General features: G+C 37.0%; 2 protein-coding genes across 2 annotated transcripts; both read left to right on the top strand.

The window, feature by feature from the left end:
- Positions 1 to 2,381: 2,381 nt before the first annotated feature.
- On the top strand, positions 2,382 to 3,365 carry OR6A2 (olfactory receptor family 6 subfamily A member 2). The gene has a single exon (XM_012744160.3). It carries the CDS (start codon positions 2,382 to 2,384, stop codon positions 3,363 to 3,365), a length of 984 nt encoding a protein of 327 aa, XP_012599614.3.
- Positions 3,366 to 13,344: 9,979 nt separating this feature from the next.
- LOC105859891 (olfactory receptor 6B9-like) lies at positions 13,345 to 14,343 on the top strand. The gene has a single exon (XM_012744146.2). It carries the CDS (start codon positions 13,345 to 13,347, stop codon positions 14,341 to 14,343), a length of 999 nt encoding a protein of 332 aa, XP_012599600.2.
- The last annotated feature ends 4,202 nt before the right edge of the window (positions 14,344 to 18,545 follow it).

Here is an 18,545-nt window from a genome sequence, read left to right on the forward strand (position 1 = left end):
ATTTTCAGAAACAATGCATTTGAAAAATCGATTTGACATTCTAGGAATTCTGTGCACACTTTGCTATAACATTAAGGACATATGGGGCCACTTCCTTTGTATCTACCAGAGCAATGGCAGCGGTGATACAACAAGTAACATGATACATAGGTTTTCATGGACTCTAAATAGGAACACTAATGAGAGGAACCTCACGAAACCTGTAAAAGAAAAAAGGAAAAAAGAAGGGTAACTAATGCCTCTAAAGGAGATGACACGTAAGCCAAGACTTAAAGACTAGAGTCTAGCCAAGCTCACAGAGACTGCATTAGCAAAGCTATGAGGTGATATACATGTTGTGTGCTGAGAGCTGCCTGGTATAAAATATAGTAGAGACTGTGGCAAGAGACAAGGTTTTGGTGAAAGCAGTGGCAGCTCATGAAATACCTGTAGATCTTCTTAAATGGTTTGAATATTATTGTGTAGGCAAACAGGCACTATGGACAGAGTTTAAGCAAAAAATTAAAATGGTTCTCTTTGAGCTTTAGGGATGAGACTAAAGGCAGAGAGATCAAAGATCAAATGGAGTCCATGTATGAGAGGCTAATGGTTTTCAAGTGCGCAGCACCTTTAACGTGAAGGTAGAAAAGACTAAAGGGTAAGCATGAAGGTCAGAGGCCAAGAGGATCAAAAGCACAATGAATGGCATATGAGGCAGGTATTGAGGGGAAGGTATCAAGGCTAAGGTCATAAATGGCAATTGTGGATTTGAGGTTCCAATTTATGTATGTGTGTACACGTATAGTGTGGGGATAGACATGGCAGCTTAGGCTTTCAGGGATGAGAAGATGAAGATATGTCCCTACTGCAAGATTACAAGCTCCTTGAAGACTAAGTTCATGTCACATGAATCTTTCACCTACCACCACTCTTGGCGTATGGTCCAGAACATAGCTGATAGACCACAAATTTCCAAATAAATACAATTATGGGTATGAATGGTAAGAATGAGAGTGACAAGAAATGTAAGCAATGTAGTTGCATTGCAATACTCTAGTATTGAGAGAACTTTCAAGGGCTCCAGTACTGAGTAATGCCAAAGAACTGACATCAGAGCACAAAGAGAAGATAAATTCAGGTATAAAATAATCAGCAGGTTGAAGTTTCATTTGTGAGCACATTCTGCCCCAGCTAACCTGATAGGAACAGGTTTAAGACTAAAAAGCAAGAAATATTCTGAAAGGACGTAGCATCCAGACATTCAGCTGACTCTATTCAGTTGTCCTTTCTAATCTCTACACTCTCTACCAATAAGGATATAAAATAACCCTTTCTTTGTATCAACTCCCATGTGGAAATTCTAACTTCTCTTCCACATGAGACCCAGAAAGGGCTTGAAGTTTTGAAAGGAAAAAAAAAATTACCTCTGATACCAAGGTAAATAACTAAAAGTTGTTTTTATACTGGTCTTGATGCTAAAGGAAGGTGCTACTCTCATTCCCAGAGAGTTAGTACAACTTTCAGAACTGATGGGATTCTTAGTCCTTTGGCCACCCAGCATCCATTTCCTAATCTGATTTCTAGGTAAGTCTTAAGTCTGGGTTCTGTAGGACTTTCATTCTACGAGTACTGTGACCTCCTTGTGTCTGCTTTAGTCTTTCTTTCTTGTCAGAGGGAATTGCTTCCCTAGCTGGGACTTGAAGACTTTTTCTCCCAAATATAAATCCAGAATGTATTTCACAGATCCTTCTTCAGGTCTCCTGAATGTTTTGGAAGCTCTGAGGTCTTGACATCCTGGTTCCACCTCTTATTATTTCTGTGACCAAGAACAAGTCATTTAACTCTCTATGCTTTAGTTTCTTAGGGCATTAAAAGGGGACTTTCAATAGTATTAACTCACAGGATTGTTCTGAAGATCAAATGAATTAATTCTGAAAACTTTTTAGAACATTGCCTGTACTAATAACGTATGGTAAATATTGTGTCATATACTATCATTGTTCCTCCATGCGTAACTTATTTCCTTAAAACAGAGTCAAATCCATCTCAGAGACGATCCCTCACTTTAGGCCATACACACTTTCTATTTTTGGTTTTTATCTATGTTCTTCAGGTGCCAACTACTGTCATTGTTCTTTGGTGTCTGTCAATACATGCTTCTCCACCAGTCAGAACAAACCCCTATCCTGTCCCCCACACAAAGGCATTTATTTTGTCTATGTTTGTCTCAGTTTGTTTCCAGATTACAGAAGAAAGCAATGGCCTCAACTCAGTGATTAATTATATGCACTGCATCCATTCTGCCAATATAAATCCACCAAGAGAAAGGCTGGGTTCTTGTTGCTGCCTCCTGAAGACCATTTATTCTCACCTCTTGAAAAACAGTGGGCAAGATTGATACCATGGTGCAGAGGAACCACAGTGGGAGAGTGAGTGAGTTTGTGTTGCTGGGATTCCCAGCTAGTGCACCACTGCGGGCACTATTGTTTGCCCTTTCACTACTGGCTTATGTGTTGGTGCTAACTGAGAACACACTCATCATTATTGCAATCAAGAACCATTCCACCCTCCACAAACCCATGTACTTCTTTCTGGCTAATATGTCCTTTCTGGAGATCTGGTATGTCACTGTCACTATTCCCAAGATGCTTGCTGGCTTTGTTGGGTCTAAACAGGGCCATGGACAGCGAATCTCCTTTGAGGGATGCATGACACAACTCTACTTTTTCCTAGGCTTGGGCTGCACTGAGTGTGTCCTTCTTGCTGTTATGGCGTATGATCGCTATGTGGCCATCTGCCATCCTCTCCACTATCCTGTTATTGTCAGTGGCCGGTTGTGTGTGCAGATGGCATTTGGTTCTTGGGCTGGAGGTTTTGGCATCTCCATGGTCAAAGTGTTTCTAATTTCTCGCCTCTCTTATTGTGGTCCCAACATCATCAACCACTTTTTCTGTGACGTCTCCCCATTGCTCAACCTCTCATGCACTGACATGTCCACAGCAGAGCTTACAGATTTTGTCCTGGCCATTTTTATTCTGCTGGGGCCACTCTCTGTCACTGGGGCCTCCTACATGGCCATTACAGGTGCTGTGATGCGCATCCCCTCTGCTGCTGGACGCCATAAAGCCTTTTCCACCTGTGCCTCTCATCTCACTGTTGTGATCATCTTCTATGCAGCCAGTATCTTCATCTATGCCCGGCCAAAGGCACTCTCTGCTTTTGACACCAACAAACTGGTTTCTGTACTCTATGCTGTGATTGTACCACTGCTCAATCCCATCATTTATTGCTTGCGCAACCAAGAGGTCAAGAGATCCCTACGCTGTACTCTGCACCTGTACCAGGGCCAGGATGCTAACCCCAGGAAAGCTAGCAGAGATGGGTAAAGGGGAGGTATGATGTCTGATAAAATGCTGTTGAAGTCAGGTTCAAGATTTTTTTATGAAGTCCAGTGGAGTTCTTAGAGCATAAATGAGGGCCTAAAGTTTCAACGATATCACCAAGAAACTGACAATGCTTCCTTATAACTAGTACAGGAAGAGGAAAAGGGATGGATTACAAGCTACAAATTGGATTTCTGCAGTACACAGCCTTAAAATACAGGCTAGAGGTTGGTCCTGTATTGTCTGCTTCATTGTAATTTACATAGATGCTGTTCCATTCAAGGAAGCACAGCCTTCATTATGGAAAAGCAATAGGAGACTTCTTGATGGGATCTCTTCCAGCCACAGCCCACTACTGTAGCCTATGAGGTAACAGAGGCCCAGGATCACCCAGGAGGTGATTATTCTAGTGTGAGTTACCAAGGAAGGAGAAATAAACCAAGAATTTTTGTACTGTGAACCTATCACATTTTTTGAACCACAGGTGTTTATGAATAAACTTTTCTTAACCAATAACATATACAACTTTATTCATCTGAACAGAGAGACAGTCGTTAAGGGTATGCCAGTATGATTTTCAGAAATTTAGCTTGGAAGACCAAGAACCCTGAAGATAATGAAGATTCTGTTTCCAGACATGGAATCCAACTGTTGCTACCTGTCTCTTTATAGCTATCTGCTGCTTAATAAAGTTTGCACAAGGCTACTAGCAAGTATATCAGGCATTATTTGCTCATCCATACTTATTAAAATTTTTAATATAATATACATAGCTTGTTTGTGCCAAAACAATGTAAGTATCTTGTTACAATAATTAAAAAATGACTAGGCATAAAGTTTATCAAAAGTCTATCTTCCAACTGTCCCCATAGAATAAATTTCTGCAGTGGGGTAGTGATCTGGGATGGGAGAGTCCTTCTCTGGGCATTGCTATTATTGCTATTATATGAGATTCCCTTACAGGTTAACTCCAGTTAATAGAAAGTAAACACATGATGTTGAATTTCTTCATTGTGCTGGTCTTTATTTTCCAAGCTTTTTACAGTAAAATGTACTATTTTTTCAAGTTAAAAAAATGCCCTAATTCTCACTTCAAATTTTAAATCAATCTTCCAGTATAGGAGTAGTGTTTAGCACAGTGTCTTTTATATATTCATCTCTCAATAAACAATGAATGAGTTTGAGTCTTGGTGTACTGTGGTGACATTGACACCCCTCTTGACTTGGACTGAATTTTAATAATCATATGACCCTCATGACACATATTGAATTGAAGTCATAATGTCTCCTAAGATTTTTCAAATGAAGAATTAATTATCATATTAAATATTCCCCATCCTCCACTGGCATAACTGATTTTTTTCCATAAGCTAGATATAAGATTTTATTTTATCCTTGTTCCATTTGATCCTGTTTATTTTAGAGCAGCTACAAAATCTGCCAGTATTTCAAAATATTGCTTAGATAATAACAATTGTTTTATAATTTGCTTTTTCTAGGGCAGTGTCTGGAGAAGGCACAAATCTCCTGCATCAGTACAGGAGGTGCCAGATCCACATGATTACAGATGTTATTCCGAATAGCCAGAGGCAAGTAAAATCTATAAGCAAGTGAGGATGAATGTAGGTGACTTCTATGCTCCAAATATCTAGTGGTTTCCACTGATGTTGAATACATACCAAGTTTCTAGTCTGCATTTCAAGTTTCTTCATGGCTTATTCTTAATATTCTTTTTGCTCTTTATTTTAACTTCTTGTCCATTACAAACCTTGTACAAATGAATTTTAAATTGTGATTAAGAATTTTTTACTTGAAATTAATAATCCAATATTTTTTACTATTTGATAATATATCACATTGACCAGAATAGAAAACAAACACCTTTCTGGTTAAAGACATTTTAAAAACAGCAATTGTTCTGCAGCACTGAAAACCCTATTTCCTTTCATTAAAAAACCACTACAGTTATGAACAAGTAAAGAATGAGAAATACAGATCAGAGGAGAATAAAGAGACAGATAACTATGTAGAATACAGTATATTCAATTACATCTGGAATATTAAAAGAATATTAATGGAAATATTATAAAAATATTATAAAATGGTAAAATATGAATAGTTAACAGTAATCTATCAATTTTGATTTCTTAGTTTGGACTAGTATACATGGTAATGAAAGATGGTGTTATTCAAATGTATTTATTAATTATCAGATTAAACATTCTGAAACTGAAACTGGGTGATAGGTATTTGAGAACTCTCTTTAGCATCTTTGCAATTTTTCTGTGAATATACTATTAATTCAAAATAAAAGATGTTTATGTTAAAAAGAAACACATTATTAGTCCTTTTATACCAAATAATTTTTTGTTATAGACATTTTATGTTTTTCTTAATTTCAAAATATTAAGGGGGTACAAATGTTTTTGTTACACAGGTAATAGAAGTTTCATTGATTTCAGTGGCTTTCATAAAATAATGATATGCCACCCCTTGCTTTTCTATTACAGTGATGTGTACAGCCAAAGATTTACTTTTATATGAACACCTTTTTTGAATTTTTACCTGGAGTTTTAATTCTCATGACATTCACTCACTGATGTTTTAATCTTGCTAATTGATAAGAGAGAGGTAAAATAAAATATAATTGATACACAGTTATTGCTTTATACATTTAGCAACTCTAAGAAAAGACCAGCTCTTTCAGATATCACCATTTCATGCCAGCAAGAATGTGTGGACAGCTATATGCATGAGGTAGAGAAGAGAGGGCCTATGGGGGAAGTGTCTTCATTTTCTCTTAGAATCATTCCTTGAGGCAAAATTGCCTTCCCTGATTTTCATGTTCTATAGTCTCATTTTATGAAAACCAGTGGTCCCAGCCTTCGCAGAATTAGTGTCAACTCACAATATGCCTTTAGACAAAGAATATGGCTGAGTGATTGAAGTCAATCACATATAGCCTTCAAATCCTCAAGGACTGGAGAAGGTTTTCTAAGATTTCACATTTTTTCAGGTTCTTGCTTCATCTCCCTCTAGCCACCTTTGGCTACTCACCAAGACACAAGTCTATCTCCTAAACCTTCATTCTTGTAAAACTTCTAACAGTCAATTCTAGATTTTATGGTTACTTGAAGCACAATTAGTAGTAGAGACTGAGAGATCACTAGGCTGTGGACAACTTGACAGACAGAAGGGGCTGTCACTTTACCCTGTTGTTAGCACACAGTGTACACTTCACAAATGTTCATTAAATGAATGAATGCTTCCTGGAGTCCGAGGCAGTGGTGGGACCTGTAGTCATTGAGGAGGCCTTATTATTCTATGGCCTCACCTTTCACTGTCTATCCTCTATACCCTTTTCTGTGCTAGTCTCTCTACACTGACAGCCTCCCCCTTCCCCTCGTCTCATTTTTGTTCCTTGTGCTTTTGAGTCAAATCTAAAAAATCATTGCCAAGACCAATGTCATGAGCTTTTCCTCTGTTATCTTCCAGCAGTTTTAGGATATCATGTTTTACCTTTAAATCTTTAATTTATTTTGTGTCGATTTTTTGTGTATGGTATAAGATAAGGATCTAATTTCATTCCTCTACATGAGGACATTGAGTTTTCCCACCCTAATTTATTGAAGAGGCTATCCTTTCCCCATTGTGTATTCATGGTAACTTTATGGAAAAATAGTTGACTATATATGTATAGGTTTATGTCTGGGCTCTTTATTTTGTTCCATTAGTCTATGTGTCTGTTCTCCTGCCAGTATCATATTATTTTGATTACTGTAGCTGTGTAATATCATTTGAAATCAGGCAGTGTGGTGCCTCCAGCTTTGTTGTTCTTCTTTGAGATTGCTTTAGTTATTTGCATCCTTTGTGGTTCGTTATTTATTTGCATATTTTGTGGTTCCATATAAATTTCAGAATCTTTTTTTCTTTTATGTGAAAAATAGCAATAGGATTTTGATAGGAATTACATTGAACCTGTAGATTGCTTTGGGTAATATGAACATTTTAACAAGATTAATTCTTCCAATCTCTGAACGTAGGGTAACTTTCCAATTTTTGTGTCTTTGATTTCTTTCATCAAAGTTTTATCGTTTTTAGTGCATAGATATTTTATCTCTTTGGTTAAATTTATTCCTAAGTACTTTATTCAATTTTAATACTATTTTTAATGGAATCATTTTCCTAATTTCTTTTTCTGATAGTTTACTATTAATATATAGAAACACAACTGATTTTTGTATGCTGATTTTTTATCCATCAATTTTACTGGATTTGTGTTATCAGTTCTAACACTTTTACGGTGAAGTCCTTAGGGTTTTCTGTACATAAGATCAGGTTGTCTTCACACAGAGACATTTTACTTCTTTTTTTCCAGTTAGGATGCCCTTTTCTTCTTACCTAATTGCTCTGGCTAGGACGTTCAGTACTATGTTGAATAGAAGTGATAAGAGTGAGCACCCTTTTCCTTTTCTTGATCTTACAGAAAAGGCTTTCAACTTTTCACCACTGAGTATGATGTTAGTTGTGGGCTTGTCATACAAGCCTTTATTATGTTGAGTGCATTCCTTCCATATTTAATTTGTGGAGAGTTTTATCATATTTATTTCACTAGGTTTAGGGGGTACAAATGCCTTTTGTTACATTGATAGTTTGATCTCCTCTTTCCCAATATGAATGCTTTTATTGGTGACAGTGGGCATCCTTGTCTTGTTCCAGTTCTTATGATGAATGCTTTAGACTTTTCCACATGTGGTATCATGGTAAGTGTGAGTTGGTTATATATACCTTTTGTTATTTTGGAGTATGTTCTTTCTATTCCTAGTTTTTCGAGGATTTTTATCATGAATGGATGCTAGAGTTTTTCAAATGCTTATTCTTCATCAATTGAGATGATCATTTGATTTTTGTTTTTACTTCTGTTTATGTGATGAATTACATTTATTGAATTGTATATGTTGAGCCATCTTTTCATCCCTGGGATAAAACCTACTTAATTATGATAAATTATCTTTCTATCATGCTGTTGGACTCAGTTTGCTAGTATTTTGTTGATTTTTGGAACTATGCTCATCATGGATATTGGCCTGTAATTTTCTTCTATTGCAGTTTCCTTGTCTAGCTTTGGTATCAGGGTAATGCTGGCCTTGTAAAATGAGTTTGAAAGTAGTCTCACCTCTTCATTTTTTGGAAAAGTTGTGCAGGATGGTGTTAACTATTCCCTAAAGGTTTGGTAGAATTCACCCATGAAGCCATCTGGGTTTTTTCTTTATTTGGATGTTCTTAATTATCAAGTCAATCTCTTTTCTCATTATTGGTCTTTTCAGATTTTCTGCTTATACATGATTTGGTCTTGGTAGGTTGTATGCTTCTAGGAATTTACTATTTTTTCCAAATTATCGAATTTGTTTGAGTATAATTGTTCATAATAGAATCTTATGATCCTTTGTGTTTTTGTGGTATCAGTTGTAATGTTTTCTCTTTCGTTTATTATTTATTTATTTATTAAGTATTCTCTCTTTTTATCTTATTCTAGTGAAAGATTTATCAATATTATCTCTTGACAAAACCAACTTTATATATCATTGATCTTTCCTATTGTTTCCTAATCTCTATTTCATTTACTTCTGCTCTGATCTTTGTTACATCCTTTCTTCTACTGCCTTTAAGTTTGGTTTCTTCTTCTTTTTCTAATTCCTTGAGGTATAAAGTTGGTTATTTATTTGTGATCTTTCTTTTTTCTTCATACAGGTACTCATTGCTATAAATGGCCCTTTTAGAATTGCTTTTGCTGTATCCCACACATTTTGGTATGCTGTGCTTCTATTTTTGCTTGTCTCAAGATATTTTTTATTTCCTTTTTGATTCTTTCATTGACCCATAAAATTTTCAGGAATGTGTTCTTCAATGTCCACACATTTGTCAGTTTTTCAGTTTTCCTCATGTTATTGATCTCTAGTTTAATACTATTTTGGTCACAAAAGATGCTTGATTTTTTTTTTTACAGAGTCTTGCTCTATTACCCCAGGTAGAGTGCAGTGGCATCATCATAGCTCACTGTAACCTCAAACCCTAGGCATAAGTGATCCTCCTGCCTCAACCTCCTGAGTAGCTAGTACTACAGGTGTGCACCACCAAGCCCAGCTAACTTTTCTATTTTTATTAGAGATGCGGTCTGTTTCTTGCTCAGGCTGGCCTCAAACTCCTGAGCTCCAGCAGTTTGCCCACCTCAGCCTCCCACAGTGCTAGGATTACAGGTGTGAGCCACCACACCCAGCCTTCTTATGGTTTCAATCTTCTTAAATTTGTTAAGGCTTGTTTTATGGCTGAACATATGATCTATCTTGGAGACTGTTCTGTGTGCCCTGCAGAAGACTGTGTATTCATTTTTGAGATCCATTGCAGAGCATAATGAATATATTTAATAATAGTGTATTGTACATTTCCAAACTGCTAAGAGCTTATTGAAGATTTTTGTTCCCCTAAGTTACCACCCCTTTGGTTTTTTTTGTTGTTTGTTTGTTTTTTTATTTTTTTTGGAGACAGGGCCCTCACTTTATTGCCCAAGCTGGAGTGCAGTGGTGCAATCATATAGCTCACTGTAACCTCAAACTCCTGGCCTCCAGCAATCCTCCTGCCTCAGCCTGTTGAGTATCTAGGACTACAGGCACCTGCCACCACACCAGGCTATATAAAAAAAATTTTTTTTTGCAGAGATAGGCATTTCACTATGTTGGCAGACTGGTCTTGAATTCCTGGCTTCAAGTGAGCCTTCTGCTTCAGCCTCTTAAAGTGCTGAGATTACATGTGTGAACCACTATGTCAGGCCACTACACCTTTTTAAATGGACACCTGACTTCTCCCAGAGCTATTTTCATTTGAGTATAGCTATCTAATTGTTGTGTGGGCTAAAGGCTGGGATCTCCTACCCTGCCATCTTGTTGACACCACTCCCCATATAACTTTTAATCTGAATATCAATGATAGGATATTGACAAGGAAATATTGTTATCTCATTTTATGGGTGAATAAGCTAAGGAATAAAGATAATTTTATAAGGTCGATAGTTTAAAAAAAGTGAAACCTAAATTGGAAACCATGTCTTCTAATTGGTGAAATGAAATTATTTACCACAATATTACTTCCAAACTATCTTCTTTCCATGAGTCTGGCATGACATTGATTTGATGAAATCTTTTTGAGGTTCCTTAGTCAGAAAGGATTTCTCCCTCTTTGGAATTTTCAAAGAATTTTGTTTGCACTTCTCTTGGCACATCTGTGACATGTGCACCATCGCACATGTCACATTCTATATTAATTATGCTGTAAACTTCTTATTTTACTTACAACATTATAGGTTACTAGGTGACAGAGATCAGGACATACATATTTTTATTCCAGAGAATGTACAGAACAGTGCCCTATATGTAGTGAGAGATCAGTAGGAGCAAGAAGCATATTTTATATAAAGAATGAATGATTCTATTACCTTTAACACACTTCTTTAAACCATTTCTTATCCTGGGTTCTGATTAATTTGATATTACATCATTTTGTGTATGAGAGTAAGTGAAAAGGACCACACCATACCCATAGATATAAATAAACAAGGTCCAGGATTAAACAAGAATTTATACATGAATGAAGATTCAGCTTCCCAGGTCTCCTGGACATAGTCTTGGCAGTACACAGTGTGTTTCCCTAGAGCCAGGACAGACATAGTGTAAGTTGGCCCCTGAGGAGAAGACGCAGGAACAGGTAGGCAAGTGCTGAATATATTATCCTGTCTCTGCTCTTGTCTTCTTGCCTTAGAGCTGCCGTACCTACTAAGTAGACTAAACAAGGACCAAACATGGTTCTTTAGAGTATAAGAATCTGCAGACCAGTTAATTTCTGAAGATTTTTCACTTCTTAGGGTAAAGACAGATGGACCATGAAAAGTGGTTGGAGAACCAAGAGAAATTGACTGATTCCTGAAGAAAACTTCTAGAAAGGTCACGAAGGACCTTGGAAAGTGGCTGCAAGTATCATTCCTAAACAGGAAAAAGACTATGCTGGGAAATGAAATGGGAAAGGAAGATCCGGTACATCTTAACTTAAAGTTTGGGGAATGTGGGGAGGTCTGGATATTTTAGGTGGTGTTGGACAAGCAGAAAGAATACATTTCTTGTTATAGAAGAAGTCTGTCAGTGTTGATATTTTCCCTTAAGTACAAGCACATACAGAACTATAAAATAAGTCCTATAGCATAATGAAAAGATTTTTTTTTTTTTTTTTTTTTTTACCTAGGATATCAGAGAGAGCCCATAGCTCAGTGCTTTTGGTTTTAAAACAAGAGCAATAAAATGATACGATTTTTTATTCCTACAGGTTTTAAACCATAGACCTCTGGAGTATCATTTGTTGAAAAAAGTGGGGGAAAATATAATATAAACGGTTATGCTTAAGTAATAAAAGCAATTCATCAAAGAGTCAAATAGGAAAAAGTCACGAGTGATCTATAACTTAAGAAATTTTCACAGATGCTATAATCCTGTTCTCCAGGAAACTTGGGTTATTTTATTCCCCAGAATATAGCAAGAAAAGTGAGTAAAAGAGAGAGAATGAATGACTGTGTGTGTTTATAAATACATGTGAGTGAAAATGTGAGCATGTATAATTAAGTAAATATGTATGAGTCTAATGTGACATAATAATAATACTTACAGAAAATAACTTTGGGTCAAGTCCTACGTTAAGTGCCTTCCATGCATTATTACATTCAATTCTCACAACACATTCCATTAAGGTAGGCCTTATTATATTTTTTCCCATTTTATAGAAGACAGCATGGAAGTACGTAACTGTTAAGTGATCTCTCAAGTATGACACAACTGCTATGTGATGGAAACAAGACTGAAATATTGTCCTAACACTAAAGTCAGTGCTATTAAATTTTATGCAGAGGTGAATGTATTGTAAATTGTGTGGCCAAACATGCAATTGTGGATTATTACAAATATCCTAAAGAGTAGGGTCCTCTGCATTGGTGCTGCTTCCCACTGGGGCTAGATCATGGGTAAAACTAGATACTCTCTGCTTCCAGACCAGTTTCTTCCCCCAAAAAAATCATTTGGTCAAAGGCATTGAAGAACTAGGGCAGGTGTTCCTTAATAGTAAACTAAATACTATTACTATTAGTCAAGTGTATATTGGAGATTGAGAGTAAGGGACAATCTTTTCCTACCCAACAAAAAGTGCTAAGCTCTGCCAATGTGTGCTGCTATGGAAAAGAGACAGTGGTACCAAGAATACGTATTTCAGCACCTCCTGATTCAATCCTTTGCCATGGAACATTATTTAGAGGGTCACAAGAGATGAGGCTGCAGAAATAGGTGGGGATCAAAATATGAAGTGCCTCCTATGTTTGATAACTAAGCCTTCACATTTTTATATGAAGTCAATGCAGGAGTCATTAAGGAATTTTCCAACAGTTATTATAATTTTTAAATTTCCTCAGACTCTAATTTGAAGAAACTGTGCTGGATCAAAGCCCATGGGTCACCAAAATATTGAACTTTTGGACCTTTCTCTGACTGGATGCTATCTTCCATGTTTCCTTTCAGGCAGGAATAAATATTTGTGCAGTGAGTTCCTAATTAAATGGAGAACTGGAATCAACATGGGAGAGGTAAATGTGTCTATGTTCATTGACAAAAGAGCTGGGAATGACATAAATATTGACACTCCAATCACTGTCATCAGTTGAGAGAGAGAGAGTTGGAGTAGAAGTGCTGGGAGATTTTTACTAAAAAAACTTTAATGAAAATATGTGCTTCACATTTGAAGAAGAGTCCTTATTAACAGAACTTACTGCATGAGTCTCATTCACAGGGAAGGCTGACGTATGAACTTACTTCCATCTCTGGTCTGACATCGTAGCCATCTTCACTATTTGTGGTGTTGCTGCAGAAGACTTCCATCTCTCTCAGTGCTTTTAGTCATGCTGGAGATAAACATCACTCTGGTCAGTGAATTCATCCTGGTAGGCTTCCCCACTGCCCCATGGCTGCAAGTCCTGCTCTTCTTCCTCTTCTTTGTGGTCTATCTGTTAATAGTAATAGAGAATCTTGTAATCATGCTCACTGTTTGGGTCACTGGCTCCCTTCATAAGCCAATGTACTATTTCCTAAGTAGCATGTCCTTTCTGGAGATCTGGTATGTCTCTGTCACAGTCCCCAAGATGCTGGACGGATTCCTGCTGCAGAGACGGCGCATCTCCTTCACAGGTTGCATGACCCAGCTCTACTTCTTTATCTCACTTGCCTGCACAGAGTGTGTGCTCCTGGCAGCCATGGCCTATGACCGCTATGTGGCCATCTGCCACCCTCTGCGATACTCAGTCATCATGACCACAAGTTATTGTATGCAGCTGGTGGCTTTCTCCTACATGAGTGGTTTCACTGTCTCTGTCATTAAGGTCTATTTCATTTCACATGTTGCTTTCTGTGGCTCCAATGTTATGAATCATTTTTTCTGTGATATCTCACCAATCCTCAAACTGGCATGCAAAGACATGTCCATAGCTGAGCTAGTGGACTTTGCTTTGGCTATTGTCATTCTTGTGTTCCCTCTCATCACCACTGTCCTCTCCTATATCTACATTGTCTCCACCATTCTGCGTATACCTTCCACCCAGGGAAGGAAGAAGGCCTTCTCCACCTGCGCATCCCACCTCACTGTAGTTATAATTTATTACACAGCCATGATTTTCATGTATGTCCGGCCCAGAGCTATTGCATCATTTAATTCCAACAAATTAATCTCAGCTGTGTATGCAGTTCTCACACCCATGCTAAATCCATTCATCTACTGCCTAAGGAACCAGGAAGTCAAGAACGCTATCAAAAAGACCTTGAGTGGTGGCCACTGCCTCCTGCTCAGCTCAGCCCTGCTGCCTCGAGGAAGAGACAATGTCCCATGCAGGATATCATTCCCATGACATTTGTCATGGTTATGTTTATTACTAGCACTGAAATATAGACCTGCACTCTTCAAATTTGAGAAAATTAAAGAAAAAAAAGGAAAAATTAAAGGAGAAGCTGGATATTTGATATTTATTGTTTTAACCATAAGCTACTATTAAATATACACTGTAGATACTTAATAAGTACCTTGAAACACCATAATAATAAATATGTAATAACAAATAAAAGGTGCTGTTCTTAGCACATTATACATAAGTTACTTATGATCAGTTGCCTGATATTGTAGATCAGGAAACTGAACCACAGAGAGATTAAATAAGTTGTCTGATATTGCACACCTAATTAATATCAAAGCCCTTATTTGAGCCCAAGGAGTCTAGCTCTAAAATCCACTGTATTAGATTCTCTCTATATCTAAAATTCTGTGATAGAAGTTCTAGAGGCATATTAGCTAACAAACATTGATGTCTGGAAGGAACAAGCTATCCAGTGGTTAAGATATGCATAGATCTCACGATAACTGATCATGATGTCATAGTGATGGAGACAATAGTGGTGGTTGTGATTGCCTTAGGTTAGTGATGATGGACTACTACTGATATTAATAATAATGTTGATCATTTCACAGTCCTCTTCCAATTTTAGACTCCTTCTAGAACTATAACAGCTGTTTCTCATCATAGAAGTGAAATCCATAATTTCATGGGAGATAAAAGAATTGATATTACTGTAACTTTTGCAGCTGAAATGTGTCTCTTGAGACACTTTCTTTTGAGCTCTGGAATTCTTGTCATCCTCCATGCTATATCATGACCGCATCAGCAAACTAGTGCAATATCATACATAGATATGTGTCTGAGCCAAAACCCTCAAAATGTCATTATAATAATATAGGTTCTACATACAAATTAGGTAAAAAACAAATGCAAAATTTTCTAAGACAATTGAGAATATAAGATATTATTGAGACATCTGCTGACTAGATAAAGAAATGTAGTGTATCAGAGAAAATTCTAAAAATTTTCATTAAACTGAGGCTGAGTATATAAGAAATAATAAGAAAAGATACTCTGACTGTATGTAATGACCCTTTTAAGTGGGAGTCTAAAATTGGTCTCCTATTTTTATCTAAGCCACTCTCAAAGTTATTCAACATACCTTAACTAATAGTCCTTATATATTGCTCTTAAAATGTTACTCTACTTCTTAAGAATTATTGATTTTAAAAATTGGGCCCTAGTAATTTTATTTGTTATTATTATAATTTTGGAATTATTCTAGCATTCACGAACCTCAATAATATCTTCTCTCCATCTATACCAACTCAACCTTGTCCCCAATATGAAACATCCATTCTGATGATACTAATCACTTTAATGTACTAAATGATTATGACATATCGATTCTTGCCTTGCTTAACTTATTCATTTATTCATTATTTCTTGTATTCCTATTAGGCACTGTAATAGTCTGTGAGGATATAACAGTGAATAAAACAAATAGAAGCAAATTCTTTCTTCGGATAGTTTAGAGATGAGCAGAGAAGATAAAGAAACATGATATTACATGTTACAAATGTGATGATAAAAGAACTGGGTGCTATGGAAGCAAATGGTAGGTAGATGGCCAGAATGGTAAGAGAAAATGTTCTAACAGGAGTAGCATTTAGGCTAACACTTGAAGCAATTAGACAGATGAAAAATGATGGGTATTAGTGAGGGTCAGGAGTTGTGGGGAGAGGAAAGACCAAGAGTCAAAAGAGATAACAGCACACTGAAAGAACAGAAAAAGAATTAGCATGTGTGGGGCATAAAGGGGCATGAGGAAGAAAGGGGTCACATGAGGTAATAGATTCATCTCTAACAATACCAATCTTGCAATTTGTGAATTTTCTCTTATTAAAAAGATTTATGGGCCAGGCAGAATGGCTCATACCTGTAATCCTAGCACTCTGCGAGGCTGAGGGTGGAGGATTGCTTGAGCTCAGGAGTTCAAAACCAGCCTGAGCAAGAGCGAGACCCCGTCTCTACTAAAAATAGAAAGAAATTAGTCAAACAACTAAAAATAGAAAAAATTAGCCAGGCATAGTGGTACGTGCCTGTAGTCCCAGCTACCCAGGAGGCTGAGGCAGGAGGATCACTTGAGCCCAGGAGTTTGAGTTTGCTGTGAGCTTGTCTGATGCCATAGCACTCTAGCCTGGGCAACAGAGTGAGACTCTGTGTCAAAAAAAAAAAAAATGTATGGATATACAATAAATTCTATGAAAGTATTTTCAGTTTCTGCAACTACTAGATCTCCAGCTTGTAGCACTTCTACCAGGTGAATGTAGTCATTGACAGGGTGAAGCGGAACAAAATGAGTTGATTGAATATTCGGCTTTGGCTGCAGTATGCTTTCACTCTGAATAAGAAGTATCAGTTATCAATTTATGTGTTTGCCTTCCCCACTATATTGTGAGTTCTTCTAGAGTAGGCACTAACCTTATTCATCACTGTATCTACAATACCTGCCATAGTACCTGTTACTATAGGATCCTGTGCTGGTCATTCTCTATTTCGCACTCCAAACCCCCAGTTTTCTATTCTCTGAACTCCTCTATCCTTTTGCATATCCCATCTCCAAGGAGGTAATTAAAATTGATCCTGTAGACTATATCCCTCTGGTTCAGTGGGCCTCTAGCTTCTACTTTGGTTGGGCCAATGAGAGGCAGCAGCAGTAAATTGAAGCCTTCAAAGTAAGAAAAGACCTGGGATTTCTTCCCTGTCTTGGTTCAGTGACTCTGACAGTGGCTACAGCTCCTGAAACAGAGGAACCCCTTCCACAGCTGCAGCTGTCACTGGGTTTCTGTACTCTTGTTCTTACGTGGCTCAGCATCTTTGGTTGGTTCACCTTGCCTGACTCTGTGAAGAGCCATGACATTTAATTTTACTCAGATATTTCAGCAGAAATTGCGGTTTGTTTCTTTCTGGAATCCTGACTGATATGGCATTTGATAAATATTAGTCAAATTGAAGTAAATCACAGTGAGAATTCCTGGGATGAATTCCTGCAACTACTAGATCTCCAGCTTGTAGCATTTCTACCAGGTGAATGTAGTCATTGATAGGATGAAGCAGGAACAAAGTGAGTTGATTGAATATTCGGCTTTGGCTGCAGTATGCTTTCACTCTGAATAAGAAGTATCAGTTCTCAATTTATGGGTTTGCCTTCCCCACTATATTGTGAGTTCTTCTAGAGTAGGCACTAACCTTATTCCTCACTGTAACTAGAATACAAGACCAAGAGTCAAAAGAGATAACAGCACACGGAAAGAACAGAAAAATAATTAGCATGTGTGGGGCATAAAGGAGCATGATGAAGAAAGGGGTCACATGAAGTAATAGATTCATCTCTAACAATACCAATCTTGCAATTTGTGAATTTTCTCTTATTAAAAAGATTTATGGGCCGGGCGCGGTGGCTCACACCTATAATCCTAGCACTCTGGGAGGCTGAGGCTGGAGGCTTTAAAAACTCTCATATGTTTAGAGTTTGAAATCAATAACATAACATAATCAACTTCATTCTCTACTTAAGTGGCACTCCTCACACTTTTAAAAACAGAGATGACCTTAGCCATCTGACTGGGTAATACTGACCCAAAGGAGTTACACCTTATAATGATTCAAAGGTTTCTGGTTTAAGAGATTGAATAGATAGTTTTACTGATCCCTAATGTATCTGGAATATCCTAGAGTTGCCATGTTTCAGCTATTAATAACCAAATTAATCATATCAGTAAATGAACGCTGAGAAACAGAGTTCTTTAGAAGCATACAGGGAACAATATCACATGAACCCCTACCTTAGATGAATGATGAAAATAGCAAAGCAAATATACTAATAGCTGTGTTTTTCTTTTGAATGTTATGATTATTTTACCTACTTTTATTTCTAATAAAGAATAAATAAATTGATGTATTATTTATAGCTCTCTATGTATTTTTATAAAAATAAATTCAGAAGTTAAAAAGATCTTTCTTCTGGATCATGAATTTTAATGCACAAAATATGTTTACCTGAGTGCTGTAAAGATGACACCAAAATTCTCCTTACCAATGTATTTATAGTTGTTTGTCTTCTCTTTAATAGAATAGCATTTAACAGAGAACTGAGAAAATCTCCAAATACTGTACAATAACCTTAAGCTACTACCACCTCACTTCTGTTTTCAAAG

This window comes from Microcebus murinus, chromosome 4 (assembly GCF_040939455.1).
Source record: "Microcebus murinus isolate Inina chromosome 4, M.murinus_Inina_mat1.0, whole genome shotgun sequence".
NCBI lineage: Eukaryota > Metazoa > Chordata > Mammalia > Primates > Cheirogaleidae > Microcebus > Microcebus murinus.